The sequence below is a fragment of the Hippocampus zosterae genome, chromosome 14 (assembly GCF_025434085.1).
Source record: "Hippocampus zosterae strain Florida chromosome 14, ASM2543408v3, whole genome shotgun sequence".
In the NCBI taxonomy this organism is placed as follows: domain Eukaryota; kingdom Metazoa; phylum Chordata; class Actinopteri; order Syngnathiformes; family Syngnathidae; genus Hippocampus; species Hippocampus zosterae.
The window spans coordinates 14157090-14174194 of NC_067464.1; the positions used below are offsets into that span (position 1 = coordinate 14157090).

Consider the following 17105-nt stretch of genomic DNA (forward strand, 5'->3'; position numbering starts at 1 on the left):
TTTCAAGGTGACATGTATGTTCTTGGTGTTGGATTTTATCAAATAAATTTCCCCCCAAAATACGACATATGCATGTGTTTTTCTTTTTTATTATGCATTTAATGACCAGTGCGATTTCTGCTCCGCAGCGATTTATAATCCGGAAAATACGGTATTCATGTTTGGCTTTCTTTGGCAAGGATGACGTACTTACAAGTACTTTGTACTTCTCGCACTACAAAGACCAATATTCCTCATGGATAGGGCAAGAGCATGCACAGAACAACAACAATCAAAAAAATGCTGTCTTGCATCAGTTCCCAAGCTCAACTTCACCCATCCATCCATCCATACATGCATCCATTTTCTGATCTGTTTTTGGAATGTGGGAGGAAACCGAAGTACCCAGAGAAAACCCACGCAGGCACGGGGAGAACATGTAAACTCCACACAGGAAGGCTTGAGCTGGAATCGAACCCGGTACCTCTGCACTGTGAGGTCTACTCCACTTCGTTCAAATGGAATTTTCCTGGAGCCTTCATAGTATTCATTTCGGAAGAAAACAACTGCAAAAAGAAAAAATAGGAGGGAGGAAGAGGGCGAGAGGAGGAAAAGCAGGCAGTGATAATGATGAATGAGATGATGGCACACTGACCTACTAATGCTCTGGCTGCATTGCCAGTGGGAATGAGCTGCCCCACAACTGTGCAACCCCATCTGACACACACATACCAGTTCTAGCTTGCATCTATCACGTCTTCCTACTTCATTCTTCTTTTATTCCTCTATTATTTCTATTTTCTCATCTACATCAATTAAGGTGAAAAACGTGTTGTCTCAAACTGTACCAAACAATTTATGATTACTATGAGGAAGTGAGAGTCATCTCAAATAAACAAACCAAACATGATTAGATCAAGAACTCCCCCCGCTATCATTTTGCCCTTGACTGGCTTACCACCAAATCACGTTTGCCCTTAAAACCAGTCGGGGACAGGAGCAGTAGTTGCTATGGCAACTGGCTCTATGGCATGTCTGTACTCATGCAGAAATGTTGGGAGGGGTCTGCAGCATCATGTGTCTACCACCAAAGGAAGATTGGGCTCGTGAAGGGGAGGTGGGGGGTGTGAATCAACACAACAGACACATCAAAACAATTGCTGTTCATTTTGCAGCATCTTGAGACTTTGTTTCCAAGCATCCGTGTGAGTAATTAATCCATCAATGAGGTAAAACAAAACCATGAGTTTGGCCAAGCATTGGACATCCTGCTATAATAATCTTACCACCCTCCTGCCAGAAGGCTGCAAATAGGTCTGCAGAAGCTGCTGCTAAAATGTCTGCCATGTGCAGCTTTGTGCTTGCCTTCTGGTGAGGATCCTTTGCAGTCAATAAGCCAGTTGATCGAAATAATTAGCATAACAAAGACCTTTCTCCCAAGTGGACACACCCCTATTCATGGCAGTGAAGGGGATTGTCCACCTGATTCTCTTTATTCTAGTAGCTGCCTGGTAGCACAAATGTCTAAACAAAAAACAAACAACACAAAAAAAATCTACAACAGGAGTGCTCATTAGGTAGATCCTGATCTACCGGTAGATCAAAGACAGGTCCCAAGTAGATCCGAGGAGTGTCGAGGAGAAAAAACAAACAAACAAACAAACAACCATTTGTGTGTCTTTGTACATGTTAATAATATATTTTTTGTGTTAATGTACACTGCACCCTAATCATCTCATCAGTGTCATTTTCACAAAAAAATATTTAAAAATAAAATAATGATTACGTCACCGGAAGTTGTTAGCTCTCAGCAGTCTGCAATTGCAGCTTGTGATCAGAACTGTGGCGCTCCGTCTTTTATTCTCATTCAGAGTTTGCTTCGTGTACAATTCACCAAGGGCACGAGCAAAGAATAGGAATCTAGTAGGGCCCAGGGAAGCACTTTAAAACGGTACGTGTGAGCTACGATAGTTAACAGGCTGCAAAAGTGCGTCGCATGCCTCAGTTTCAGGCTGTTTCTCTTCAGGGCGTGCGTGTGCGTGTGTGCATGTGTGTGCGCTCGCGCTCGCGCGCGCGCGTGCCGGTAAGGGTAGATCCTGGGAGGTTAGATGATCGAAAAGTAGATCTTCGATCCAAAAAGTTTGAGCACCCCTGATCTACAAGGTCAGACAACACAAATTTAATGTTTTGTAGTAAAAATTTTTTATTGTTTTATTTTATTTATGTATTTATTTGACAAAAAATCCCACGTCTGAAATCTTTCATTGCCTTTTTCAATACGGGCAAATGCAATGGTCAAGAAATATATTTTGCGGTTTGGTTATTGCATCTTCAGTCTATCATGAGGTTTTCATTTCTGACCATAACTTAATCGATGACGGGTTTACCTTAGTATTTTGCTGATTTTCTTGCTATTTTTCATCCTTCTAAGTCAAACCAGTCAAAAAAATGTTTATTTCTTCGGGGTAAATTCATTTTTACAAAAACCAAGATCATGAACATTAGATCTCGTTGCCCCCAAAAATCGCTGTTCCTTCACCATGGGTGCATTTGGAAATACATTCTGAGCAAACTGCTTCTTCCTTCAGGCTATTCAGAAACTTATAACATATGAGTACAGGAGCTCAGGGTGTCAAGCAGTACAAGGAAAGTAAACAGTTGACGCACGGGCTTATTTATAGGCTATGTTTAGAAATGAATGTTAACGGAGCTCACTCTGCCTCCCGCACCACGAGGATGACAAAACATCCACTTAATAACTATGTAAACAGTTTTTCTTTTTATTTTAAAATGGCTTACCCTAAACAGAATCTGGCATTGCATTGTAGCCAGATCCGCTCCTTCGTATGCCCGAATCTCAATGAGACCATGTCAACCTCTTTTGACCAACCGCAACCAAGTTTATTACTGTGTAGGGACTGATAGATGTCAGAACTTTTCAGATTCCGCACATTTGAAGCGACAGAGTTCGGAAAGTAGTTAGACATGTAATTGTACCTTCAACGAGGAATAATATTTAGCATGCAGTGTTGCCTGTGTAAGATTTGACATAGTAATCTGGCGATAAAGCGTCACTTTGGATTGCTGTCCTTGTTCCATTTTGTGGTCCTGCTGCCACTGGTATGAATCGAGCATCGAACGGGCTAGCCGAAGCTAGCAGCATGAGGCTATCCTAGACTGTGTCTAAATGTCCACCCCTTTTCAATATATAGCTATGCACTATCTGTAGCACTCCATAATGTTTGTGAATACAAGTTAGTCCATGCAACTATGATGAGATGACCCCCCCCCCCACCCCGTGCCCAAAGTAATATTTTTCAGCAAAACAGTTATCTCAGAAATGTGTCTCAAACTGGTAGTCGTCAAGAATTAGCTCTGTTTCAGAGTTTGGTAAACTCCTGCTCTCAATGCTGCCAGATGATGCCAAGATTCTCTAACATAGCAAAACAAAAACAATACTTTTCGACATATTAACCTATTCATTTTTTTTTACTAATTTCAGCTGATCCATAATGCCTAACGATAACTTTTAGCATGCACAAGTCACCACTTAGGCCCGTCCTCCCTAATCACCCCTACTTTTCATGCTCATCCATTGGGAGGCTAATCATACAATAGAGGCCTTTTTTATCTGATTTTCATGCTTATCCTGAGTCAGGCCATGAAAATGGGCAACCACACAAACAAGGCCATTGACTCACTCCGAGTGAGGGAAAAAAATAGTGCGGGAAGATTAGAAGAAGGCGGAGCATGAAACTTGACAAAAATAAGTCGGCAGACGAGGCCAGAGGAAGTCTGCCAGCCACAGATGCATTTTTCTCAAGGAAATAAGGTTTTTCATCAAAACAAGATGTATAGTGCAAGTGTGTCTTGGGAATCAGTGCTAGATGCTCACTGTAATTTATTTTAGTAAGTCCTTTTGACAAATAGTTCTCAGAGTGAGACACACATTTTATTTAAGTGAAGAACAATAAAGAAAATATCATGTGAAAAATTGCCTTTGAAATTGTGTACTGGTACAGTATATCACATGAATATAACACGTCACAACAACACTAACTCAGCAGTCAAGTCATAATTACAATACAGTATTTGTTTAAAATATAAAACAATTAAATAGGAACTATTGACTTTCGAATCTCCTGTAATTGTTTTCGTACCTGTCCATAACCCACTTTTGGTCCAGTAAAATGACATGAAGTTTGGAAAAGGATGCTATAAGCTATTGACACAGACATAGCAGTCTGATATATTTTCCTCACTGACAATTTCTATTGAAATATTAGGGAAAAGAGCTGTACAATTATAGATTGAATATTAGAATGGTCTATCTGCGTGCTGTTTTCCTCATGACCCACCGACCTCACTACCTGAAATGCATTGTGCAAATGCAGACAACTTTGGACTTGCACACAAATTGCAAATGTGCATGCCGTTCCACACATACTACATTTCACAGTTCCTTTTTCATGGATGCACTTTTCTAATTCACATGGCGACACCACAAAAAGCAAAAAGAAACGGAGCCCATGAGTTTGTTCCAGTGTTTAGGGATGCTTTGCTCCAGGTGTTTGAGTCAAGTCCTGTATTTGGGCTAAATTTGAATTATAAAGATGGTGATGCCAGCGGACCTTCTCACTCAAGCAGGTGCACATTCTCGTTTGTTGCTCTGTGCATGCGCCATCGGCACGCTGTATACATTCAGTACGCATGGTCAGGAAAACTGAGTTGCACACTTTCAGCTGCAGTCTGCGTGGAGCCTCACGCACAATGATTGATGACGACATTTACGTCACCTGCACCAAACCGCACCCTGTGGATATGCATACATTGAAAGCAGTTTTCAAGGGTAGCGACCAGTCCCCATTCTCTTCTCTATCACAGAACCGATTCATGGAAAGAAATGCAGATGCTCCACACTCAGTCACTTGCGCTTCTCCAGAAACGTCAACTGTTTGCGGGGGAGTTGGATGTCAACTAAACCGAAAAAGGAACAAATCAGTTCATGAAGTGACTCCTTTCCATACGTTCACTCAAAAAGAGTAGTTTGATGGAATGAGACTTTCACAAACAACACACAACTCGAGCAACTACAGCTCTGCTCCCACTCCAAAAAGAAAATGTGGGAGAGAGCCATAATACCAAGAAAAACCTCACAAAAATACATGAGAGTACAGGGAAACCCCACACTGGAAGGCTAGATCCAAAACCAAACCACAGAGCCGTGAGGCAGACGTGATAACCACAATCCTGCCATACTGCCCTCCGGTTCAACATGTCAGATTATACCAGTTTACTACTCAAGACCCCTTTTTTGACATTAAACCACAATTACATTGGCCAATACAGAAACACAACCACCTTTTTTCTTGCATCCGATTGTTGCCACAATGTGAAAACGTGGCACTTTGTGATCATCAAATCTATAACGAATCCCATGAAATTCAAGATCCTGAATGTTTTGGGCTCATCCTGGTAGAGTCCACTCATAGATGCCCACATCAGTGAAAATCTGAAATTCCAAGGATATAAATAGATGTATACTGGATGTCGAGATGGGGCAAAAGAAGACTTTGAACCTTGTTGTTGTCTTTCTTGACTCATTTTGGGGAATGTATAGTGGGATGGAGGATGGTAAGAAAGGGCGGGAGGGCGTGTTCACAGATTTAAAACCCCTCAGGGTGTATTCCACTTTGGGAGGTTCAGCCCAGTGAAAGGATGGAGATCATTCCTCTGGGTGGCGGAAGCATACCTCGCATTCCACGGTTGTGACATGTTTGTGTGAGGGCAAATATAAGTGCAGGGGGTTGATCCGTGTGCTTTTGGAAACTTGGAATGTTAGACAGAGATGCCCCAGATAATACGAAGGAAATCATAACTTAATTAAGTCAAGCAAAGACAACAACAAGGGGGCCTTTTTCGGTGGTGGTATCACAGTAGGATGAATTGGGGACTCAATAATGGGACACTGGGGATGATTTGGTTTAAATTACAAGAATTAAGACTACATACAGCCTTGAGAACATGGCAGCAACTGACTTCGCTCTCCCCAATCTCATTGAATTACAATCAACCTAACAACTTTTGCTATTTCGCGCTGATGATAAAGCAGCACCAGTGTCACCGAAGGTCTCTAATGAATGTTGAGGCTGGCTGTTTTGTAATCAGATTACTGACATTCAAGAAGAAAAAAAGTATACTGTTTCTTTTTGAACTGCTCAAATACTGCCACACAGAAATTTGAGATCATTTAATGGGCATTGTAGAGTAAACCATTTTCTCATCATTAGAACTGAAGAGGGAATAATTGCAAGGTCAAAAATAGTTTCAACATTTGTACTTCAAAAACAAATGTACACACTGGTTTTAATGGTATCAAAACACTACTTGTTTTTATTCTTTTAAGTTACACTTTAAATGCCTTGAATTAAACATCATAAAAGTGTCTCCCCATGTTGCCTGCACACAAGTCTGGCATGTGTACCACTACATCAGCAACTTTGAACACTTTATTCTTTTTCTCTTTTAAACAGTTGATTCTTATTTTTCAAACATGAGAATGCAAATATGTGCAATTCAATTCAATCCGCTCGCATTTGAATTTCTGCTGCGTCCTCATCCTTGCTACATTTTGATCTCTGCTCACAATCACAACCATAGCTAAGTATTTTGTAATCATTTTGACCTTTCTTTTGTTTTATTTCGTCCTCTTATTGTATTTATTTTTCCCATGTCGTGGCACTTATTGGATTACATGTGACATCGGGTATCAAATTCATGCACTTAAACATGTGCAAATAAACGTGTGATGCACAACAATAAAATCGTCTGAATCCTTGTGCCGCCTCCATCTTTAAAAAATACGTAACCGTTTTTTACCCAGAGTACTGTGCAAGGCTAACGTAAATTGCTTGATCAAGATGCGTGCCTCGTTGCAAACCCCTAACTAACATCAAAGTAATAATTGGTGATCTAAGGCACAAACAAACAATCACTGTAAATTACCCAAGTAAATATTAAAAACTTGACAGCTATTCAATACGTGATCCTATCATAATAACGTCTAGAATGCAGACACCTGGCAGCAATGCTAGAAACAGTGCAAAGTGGCATGCAGCTATTGCGCCTCTTGGCCCATCCTCCCGCATCACATTGGATACCGCCCTGCTGACACGCCCATGGGAGGAGACTCCGGTCGATTGTGAGGCGCGGTTGAAATACTCACATTCGCTTACATCCTTTAATTTGAGCTCAGCCGTCGTGGGTTACACAGTCACAGTGGGAGGACGGTCCTGGTGTCTGTCGTCAGGGCGAAGGAAGGATTCTAGACTCTTTGGCGAGATCTCGCTCATCCAAAACCTGGATTTTTCAATCTAAAAAAAACAAACACACATTCACTTAGATTTTTTTCTTTTCCGACCTTTTTGTGTTTAGAATATCGAACCGTAATAAAAATGGGAGCCCACATGTCTAAGGGAGACGTAGCTGTTGAGGGGAATGTCTCCGCCGACGTTGCTGCCGCCAAAGCCAACGGCCAGGTGAGTAAATTGGAGCTAGACCGAGACTGTGAACACCGGTTGGGAGTCACATGGCACCCAACGCCCACCACCGGCGTACTTGAAGCCGCGGTACCAAGTTGTCGCTCATCGGCACTCCCGTTTGCATTTGAAACCTCACAAATCACAATTTTATGAAATGATGGCGAAAAACAGATCCTTATGTAGTAAAATTCGGTCCACACTGGCGATCACCGACGGTGTCTTTGTTCAGTTTGACTATTGGATTCGCAAGGGAAATTCATTCAAAACGACGACAAAAATGTGATCCAAAGTGACACATTGCGACTAAATCTGTTGGATATGTGATGTGAACCATGTTTTATCGAGTGATTTGGCTTCAAACGTAGGGGATATTATCTCTCGGGCTAAACAAAAGATGCGCAGTGAAAAGCTTGAAAATGTGCTCTGTTGGAGGCACATTTTGCAGAGTTGGAAACAAAAGCACGCATTTGCGCCTGTTCGCAAAGCCAGGAGACATTCTAGTGTTGAATAAAATGGACGTTAAATCGCAATATGCGGCGCTTGATGTAAAGACGCGAAAACCCCAAATTTGATTTGTGTTAATGTATTTTAGCTACAAACTGGCCGTTTTTAACTGAAATCTGATGCGATGAATGAGCATTAAAGCCAAAAAAGACTGATGCCGAGAGCGTTTGTGACGAGGAGGTTCCTTTGTTCTTCAAAGCAGACGTAACACTACTGCCTCCACGCGGCCGAATCAAGTGATGCAAACAGCTGTAACAGCCCCTCCACCCCTTTTTAGAGATAAAGATCAACAGCTTCCCTCAACTGTAGCAAGGACCCATAGAAAATAGTCATCGTCATTTCTAACACTGAATTACACCACCTGCTTTACTGAATAAGACCTCTTGTTCTGTAGGAAAATGGCCATGTCAAGACCAACGGTGATGTATCCGCCAAGCCTGACGGGGATGTCGCCGCTGCAGACGGCAATGGCACAGCTGAACCAGCTAAGGAGGGAGAGGCCGGTGCTGGGGATGCCATTGAGCCTGCTCCTGCGGTGGACGGCGAGGCCGCCAAGACTGAGGTCGAGGCCCCCAAGGACGCAAAAAAGAAGAAGAAGTTCTCCCTGAAGAACTCCTTCAAATTCAAGGGTATCTCACTGAAGAAAAGTAAGAAAGGCAGCGAGGAGGCCAAGGAGGAGACCACCTCCCCTGCAGGCGAGGCGAAGCCCGAGGAGAATGGCCACACGGCCACGGAAGCCAAAGATGAGACGCCAGCCAATGAGGCCAAGGAGGGCGAGACCGTCGCTGCTCCAGAGGGAGAGACCAAGGACGCCGAGGAGGCCGCTCCAACCACAGAGGCCGCTCCCGCCGAGGAGGCAGCTCCTGCCGCTGCCCCCGCTGAGGAAACGACACCCGCTGCCCCCGAGGGCGACGCCAGTGCGGAGTGATTGCACCATCAGCGAATGAACTAATTTTCCAAGATTAAAGTATATAAATATATATGAGAGACTCATGCCACGTTCTTCAAGTTATACAACAAAACTACAAAAGAAGACAAAGGATATATCACATCTGCTGATTCAACCACCACTTCACTTGCCTCTTTTTTTTTTTAATCAGTCCTTGACAGACGGAATCTCACCGGGCCCTCAATTTGATGAAAGTGTCTCCCCCTTATGGTACACACAGGGAGTGGCATGTGGAGAAGGTAATGAACTGAATGTGGAGCAAATCAGGAATATAGTACAGACTCCCCCCCCCCCCCCCCCTGCCCAATTCATGGAGTCATCCTTCAAAGTGGCAACCATGTTTTTTCTTCTCATTTTTTGGGATCTAACGACTGCCATTGCTGCAAAGCAAGACATACCAGCTCCTCTATTTGAAATGACTTAAATGGACGCATAAACTTTTCATATGATCTTAATTTTTAGAACTATACATTCCTACGTTTTGCCCACAAATTTCAAATATTTTGTCATGTAAAAGGAGAAGAATGATGGGGAGGTGGGATAAAACCAGTGTTTTTTTTTTTTGTGCATTTTGATTTCTTTTCAGACTAAAGTCCCCATTCAAGTTTCTTGAGTATTGCAGTGTTCACATTTCAGAGTTTATGATGCAGGAGTTGGGATTGTGTACAAAATGTGAGCTTTTTATCTGCAAAACTTCTCTGTAAATATGTTTTGGCCAATGTTTTTGGTTCTCTTTATTTTGCTATCGTTTTGAAGATGTTAATGGTTTTATTGTAACTTTTAATAAGGGTAAAATAAATGTTTGATCCCCACTTGCTGTGTTGTGGATTGTTATTTGCTGATTCTTTTGCCGCCTACATAGGTATCTTCACATTCAGTAATAAATGTAAAAAACACACCTGCCTGGCTCAGCAATTTTGGCATAACAAGGTTCAGGACTGGTGTCAGAAAAGATATTTCAAATTGACGTGATCCTGCTGGAGTCGAATGCACCTTTCCAAGCCGCCTCTGCCACACCTTCATACAGTTCAAGGAGTCTCACTTCTGTCGTCATGGCCGTCTAGATGTCATTCCCATCTTCAAATTGCATCCCCTTGACGAACCCCTTGGGCTTCTGAGGGGGGGGGGGGTATCTCTGAGCCAGATCGAGTCAGAGGTTGCTCCCACATGGTGATGTTCTCCTCAGTCAAACTGTCAAACGTTCGGTGCATTGTGAGCAGGCCTGCTCTGGTGAGTACCCACAAGTTGCCCTGCCACAAGTGAATGAAACAAATGCCACGAAGCCTCTTTGTAGATGTGGTGGTGGATAATCTGGCCAACATCTGTATTCAAAATACTGTACTGGACTAAATAGACTGTTCTGTGATTCATGTCCTGGAACTTTTCTGAGACCTTTTACATTCATCCAATTTGAAAACGTAATGTAGCCCTCCAAATCAATTGTTTTGTCCACCCTCGTCTTTTCTCCCTTTAAAAAAGTTCGAGTCTCTTTTTTTTCTACATAAGAGTACAGAAACACGCAGGTCTTGCAAGAACCCTTGTTTAATACATTTGTATTCATCCCCCCCCAATTCACCTCAAACAACCACAATTGCTTTCATTCTACTGTTTCAACGCATCTTCCATTGAACATCTGTTTATCATTTGTTTCATGCTCTCCCAACAGGGGCGCCACCAACCTATTTGAAACTGAGAACTACCGGTACTTCTCAAGTACTGATTCACGTGAAGGGCTGCCGGTGTTTGACACACTTCAGATGTAACAAATTTATTTTACCTTCAATACGATTGGTATGTATTAATATTAATTGATGGTACACATTTATGTGAAGATACTAATCATGCGGATGATTTGTCACAAAGTACAACAACAAAAAAAGTAACAAAACTAAGTAACAATAATTGAAAAGCAGATCAAGAATTATTTTTAAAATCTTGTGCCCGTGCTGATTTTCTCAAATGATCACTTCTATAATAGTCCAAGAAAATAACAATGTCCCATCCAGTGACGGGCCGTGCATTTGAACCTTCGGCCTTCAGTGACGTCACATACAGCACATTAACACAATACAGTATAGGCTCGTCAGGCAGCACTTAATTTCAGGAGCATTTTAAACCATCAAGTATGCATTCCCAATTAAGAGCAGGAAACTAAATTTACAGATATTGTCAAAATTAAAAAGATTTAAAAAATACTAAATAAAATGCCACCCAAATTACGCTGTGATCATAGACCAGTCCGTCTTGAAAATTGTGTGGAAAGTAGTACTGCAACCAGCTCAACCTCTTCTCCGTCGGCCATTTTGGGTTAAAATGCAGCAACAGCTCCCTCTAGCAGAGGCTAATCCAATCACCAAACTTGCACATCATTGCGTCCAGTGTCAGCGTAAGCCCTTCTAACTGGCCCTGGTACGCAGACTCGTGATGTGATTGGCTGTTGGAAGTTGACTGTGACCGTTCATTTACAGCGCACAGGGGCCTGTTCTGTTTAATCTGAAGGCCCGGAGCAAGTTTAATTTACTTGACAACACAAGCTATCTGAAATATGATTGGTTTAAAAACTTTACCATAATAAATAAGTTATTTATCGAGTGGCTTTCAATGTTATTTAAAATAAGCCACTCGACTAAGTGGAAATAATATGACGTAAATAATACAGAGAATAATTTTGTTTACATATTTATGAAAATAAAATAACATACATTAAATGTATGTTATTCTCAAAAAGTATTTTTTTAATTTACTTTTCTGACAATGTTTAGGCCAGCAGAGAAGGCCTTGATGACCCTGACGGAACCCACTGGTCCCATCACTGGTGAATGATGTTTGGAACAGTTCTATGGACTACGCATATGGTCCTTAGTGCTTTACTTGGTGCCCACTGGCACCACCTTGGGGACTGCTACTCTATAGCAACTTTCTCAGATAAAACAAATCTGAATGACAATGGCCTTTAGTTGTTCATGGTAAACTTCACTCAATATAATTATTTAAAAAATGAAGCCATAAACGCCTGAGAAAAGTAATTATAGATGCATTAACAATTAAACTTGATTGGCTGACCTGTCCCAGGGGCAAATGAAACCTTGTTTGGGACATATTGACCTCAACAGTTCGAATTATTTATTTTTGTTTCTCTCTTGACTATTCAGATTCATTTTTCATTCTTTGTATATTCAATTTAAATGCTTTCGATATCTGGCGTCAAATCCATTTTTCTCATGGGACATATTGTAGTTCAGGTTTAACTGTGCAACCAAATGTAATCCATCCATCCATCCATACATCCATCATCTACCGCTTATCCGGGGGCGGGTCGCGGGGGCAACAGCTTTAGCAGGGAAGCCCAGACTTCCCTCTCCCTAGCTACTTCTTCCAGCTCTCCCCGGGGGATCCCGAGTCGTTCCCAGGCAAGCTGGGTGACATAGTCTCTCCAGCGTGTCCTGGGTCTTCCTCGGGGTCTCCTCCCGGTGGGACATGACCGGAACACCTCACCGGGGAGGCGTTCAGGAGGCATCCGAATCAGATTCCCAAGCCACCTCATCTGGCTCCTCTCGATGTGGAGGAGAAGCGGCTCGACTCTGAGCCCCTCCCGGATGACTGAGCTTCTCACCTTATCTCTAAGGGAGAGCCCGGACACCCTGCGGAGAAAACTCATTTCCGCCGCTTGTATCCGGGATCTCGTTCTTTCGGTCATGACCCATAGCTCGTGACCATAGGTGAGGGTTGGGACGTAGATCGCCCGGTAAATTGAGAGCTTCGCCCTTTGGCTCAGCTCCTTTTTCACCACGACAGACCGATACAACGTCCGCATCACAGCAGACGCTGCACCGATCCGCCTGTCGATCTCCCGTTCCCTCCTACCCCCACTTGTGAACAAGACCCCAAGATACTTGAACTCCTCCACTTGGGGTAAGATCTCCTCCCCGACCCGGAGGGGGCACTCCACCCTTTTCCGACTGAGGACCATGGTTTCAGATTTGGAGGTGCTGGTGCCAAATGCAATCATTTACCAAAAAGTTGATTTCGTCACTCTTGATGTTTTTGCAATCTTTTTTAATGTTTTTTTTTCTTTCCGCCTAATGATGGCTTGATGCACTGATTGTGACAGCTCTTTATACTTCATATTGAGAGATGACCTCACCAAATTCCAAATGAATATAGCACAGTTGAAATGAACTCTAGGTCTTTTATCTGTTCTTTGTGAGTGAAATAATTAGGGATTATAGATACGTGTCCATTGAACACATGACTAGGCAACAGTCCAGATGTAATACTATTGTAAAAGTGAAACTTGTGCAATGCATACATTCATTCCACACAGACTGATACTTTTTATGACATTACATTACCTAAATTAGCATGCCTTGATATTTGGCGCTCTCTCGTGGACAGAATGTCTCACGTTTATCAGTGTTTATCTTCTCGTTATGGATTATTCTGGTAGTATAGTAGAATATGATTTTATTTGAACAGTGATCCGGCACCACTGCATCGCGACGAGGTGGCCGAGTGGTTAAGGCGATGGACTGCTAATCCATTGTGCTCTGCACGCGTGGGTTCGAATCCCATCCTCGTCGACGGATATTATTTAATTGCTCCCTGTGAATTATCTTGAGACGTTTTTTGTCCTTCCAGAAGACAAATATATTGGATGTTAATGGACAAAACAATGTTGAATTAAATCTTGGTAAATATTCAATCGCCAACGTTCGACATTGTGCAGTGTTTGCGGAACGGAGGGTAGACGAACGCACCACGCGGCGCCGTTGTGGTCCAAATTCTCGCGAGCTCTGTGTGTCGTTGAGCGGGTTGTAAACATGGCGTTGGAAGCCTGGTACATGGACAACTCTGATGAAGACCAGAGAAAGCCGCACAAGCTCGACCCGAATCGACCCGTTTCGTTGGAGGAGTTAAAACAGCTTGGCGTTTTTTACTGGAAGGTAACTGTTTTGCCGCAGTCGCGACAATCACGTGCTGTCAGCATACACTCTTGCCGACACTTACCGAACTTGGAAGGAGTTTGCACATTTGTGGGGTGGCGCAACCGTTCTGTAAACAACTGCAGAACGTTTGCAGGATTGAGTGCTTGACTGTCGACAACACTTTTTTACCTACATTGTTACTAATTTGGAAAGAAACTCACAACTGTATATGAAAGAAAGCGACGCCGTTTTGGACTTTCGGAGAATGAAATGTCAGGATACACGTTAAAATACACGGTTACTTTACAAATTAACTTCAAATTTTGCATCTTTCTATTCGTAGTTTTTGTGTGTGTAATACACTGCTACTTTTACAAGTGAACTTAATTTCCAAGCCTTTATATTCTTGACTCTTTTTGTGAGTATTATATTTCTAGACAACAGATGTCCGATGCCATTCAGCAGCGAAGACATATGTTCCAGTATTGCGGTTTTGTTGCAGCTCAATGCGGACATCTATGAAACAGACCCAGAACTGCAATGCATCAGGAAAGAGCGAGGCTACTCCTTCATGGACATCATCACAATTGAGAAGAACACACTGACAAACTACGAGGAGAAGGTAACGTGCAAACGATGTTCGAGGTTTTCTTTCGCACAGTTATGGTTTGAGTTACCATTTCGAGTTTGCGTTTGCATCACCAGCAACTGTCTGCTTGTTGGAGCATTAAACAGAGGAAATCTCTGTCTCTTCTCAGTTAAAGATGTTCTATAAGGAACACTTGCACTTGGATGATGAGATTCGCTACATCCTTGATGGCCAGGGCTACTTTGACATAAGGGACAAAGAAGACCGCTGGATAAGAATTGCCATGAAGAAAGGTGACCTCATTTCCCTGCCAGCTGGTATCTACCACCGCTTCACCATGGACGAGTTGGTAAGTCTGATCGCTGAAATAGAACTTTTCAACCGCGGATGGGCGAATGCTTCTGCTTCATTATACTGGAGACATGGTGGCATGTTTATTCAGTTACAGTAAATATTTATTTGAAGTCATACTTAATTAAGCATACTGTTTGCATAAGAATTTCAAATTTTCTCAACACCACTGAAGATTTAGAACATCTCCACAACACTTTGTGGTATCCGATCGCCTCGTCGGTAAAACATCTTAATCGACTGGCCTGGTGAGGGGCAGCATGGTGCCACAGGTCATCTACAGTTGTAAAATGTTAAGAAGTAGTTGACTTGGTAGTCAGAAGTTGGAAGAAGTGACGTATAGTTTTGTAGAGAAGTCACGTTTTAACTGTCAAGTTTCAAACAAGTCCCAAGTTATGGCGGTCACAATCAAGGAAGTCAAGGATCACTGGTGAACATGTTCAAATAGACCCTACCTTTGTACGTCATTTTCCCCACAATACGCTGATTGTATTTTTTTTCTGTCTCCATAGAATTACACTAAGGCTATGAGGCTGTTTGTCGGGGAGCCAGTGTGGAAAGCCTACTACAAGCCAGCGGAAGACTATGAGATACGAAAGAAATATCTGGCTTCACTGCAGGATGATTGAAAAAGCGCAAGACTGCAGTCTGTGATTTGGGAATTCTGATCAGAACATGATTCCGCGATTACACATTTTCATGTTCCCCAAGATGCAATTACACTACACAAACTGAATGCTGGTGTCTCTAACTAATGTCGGGGGGGGGCTGGAGATCAGGCTGTGTCCTTCTAAAAAAATGGGTTCAAGTATTCCAATAAACACAAGTAATCCAATCTTCTCAATTTTTTATTAATAACAGTACAGAACAGTCACGGTTCTTCGGAACGTGAACAAGAGTGGTGACCCGGTTCTCTCTCTCATCTCCCTTTCCATTCTTGACGGCATGTCTAGTTGAGTAGTGATGTCTGATTTCTTCAGCATCACAACTTTCTGGGTGTTTTTTTTCATGCCGAGCGCAGGTCTAGCACAAGGAGCAGTTTAACTGTGCATGGGTGGGGTTTTCTTTCTTTTGATATTTTGCTAGATTTGCACAGGTGGAATTGGGCATAACGGGGTGTTTGCGTCAAAATCAGAGCGATCGGAGCACAGTACGCCCAAGTGCGCCATGCTTGACTTTTCCCGGCCAATCCCAGCGCCTTACCTCATTTGCTTCCAAATTAGAGTGATAGGAGCACAGTCCTCCCAAGTGTGCCATGCTTGCCATTGCGTAAACACAAATAGACTCTCTTCAGCCTATGCATGGCAAACTGCAAGCTCTCCCCTTGTGGATGATGGAGTCAGCCGTGCATGTGACATTGGCAAATGGAGACTGCCTTGCCCCCTACAATCATGCGTGGTGGTGACGGAGGTGCTATTAAAATATTTCTAAGATTTGTTTGGTAAATTTATTTCTAAAATGATTAAGAGGGGGGCGGCCCGGTAGTCTAGTGGTTAGCACGTGGGCTTCACAGTGCAGAGGTACCGGGTTCGATTCCAGCTCCGGCCTCCCTGTGTGGAGTTTGCATGTTCTCCCCGGGCCTGCGTGGGTTTTCTCCGGGTGCTCCGGTTTCCTCCCACATTCCAAAAACATGCGTGGCAGGCTGATTGAACACTCTAAATTGTCCCTAGGTGTGAGTGTGGGCGTGGATGGTTGTTCGTCTCTGTGTGCCCTGCGATTGGCTGGCAACCGATTCAGGGTGTCCCCCGCCTACTGCCCGGAGACAGCTGGGATGGGCTCCAGCACCCCCCGCGACCCTAATGAGGATCAGGCGGTTAGGAAGATGAATGAATGAATGAATGAATGATTAAGAGGGTTTGTCCCACACTGGTGTCATTTATAAATGGAATCCGATTACATCAACCATTTACTTCAGCGGCGGCACGTCAAATTTGTCTGCCTGCATCCTGATTAAATACACCAAAATCGCGTTCTACTAGCGCAGACTACTTTCTGTGGCCAAATTGTCAGATGAGAGGGGTGTGTGTTAACTTTGTGTGCCAGAATGCCCACAGAGGTGCAACACGGCCCCAAATATTCTCCACTGCACTTGGGCTGGCATGAAAATTTGGTAAGTGGGCTGTCACTTATATAGCGCTTTTCTACCTAATTAATAGGGGCACAATTTTAAATCAGAGCATTCATATTAAAGCTTCTTGCTTTAAGCTTTCATAGTGACTTATTTCTTTGTCTAGCACATCAACACAAGTACATGCTATTTTTTCTAT

At 42.9% G+C, this 17105-nt stretch overlaps 2 protein-coding genes and 1 non-coding gene across 3 annotated transcripts; all 3 read left to right on the top strand.

Annotated features, from left to right (window-relative positions):
- Window positions 1-7221: 7221 nt before the first annotated feature.
- On the top strand, window positions 7222-9785 carry marcksl1a (MARCKS-like 1a). The gene is made up of 2 exons (XM_052086710.1): window positions 7222-7517; window positions 8419-9785. Exons 1-2 carry the CDS (start codon window positions 7434-7436, stop codon window positions 8950-8952), a joined length of 618 nt encoding a protein of 205 aa, XP_051942670.1. The 5' UTR covers window positions 7222-7433; the 3' UTR covers window positions 8953-9785.
- A 3686-nt stretch (window positions 9786-13471) lies between these two features.
- Window positions 13472-13553, top strand: trnas-gcu (transfer RNA serine (anticodon GCU)). The gene has a single exon. It is a non-coding gene; the product is annotated as a tRNA-Ser (tRNA).
- Window positions 13554-13741: 188 nt separating this feature from the next.
- On the top strand, window positions 13742-15574 carry adi1 (acireductone dioxygenase 1). Its single transcript, XM_052086711.1, has 4 exons — window positions 13742-13916; window positions 14401-14520; window positions 14657-14836; window positions 15351-15574. The coding sequence occupies exons 1-4, from the start codon at window positions 13794-13796 to the stop codon at window positions 15465-15467; spliced, it is 540 nt and encodes a 179-aa protein (XP_051942671.1). The 5' UTR covers window positions 13742-13793; the 3' UTR covers window positions 15468-15574.
- Window positions 15575-17105: the final 1531 nt, after the last annotated feature.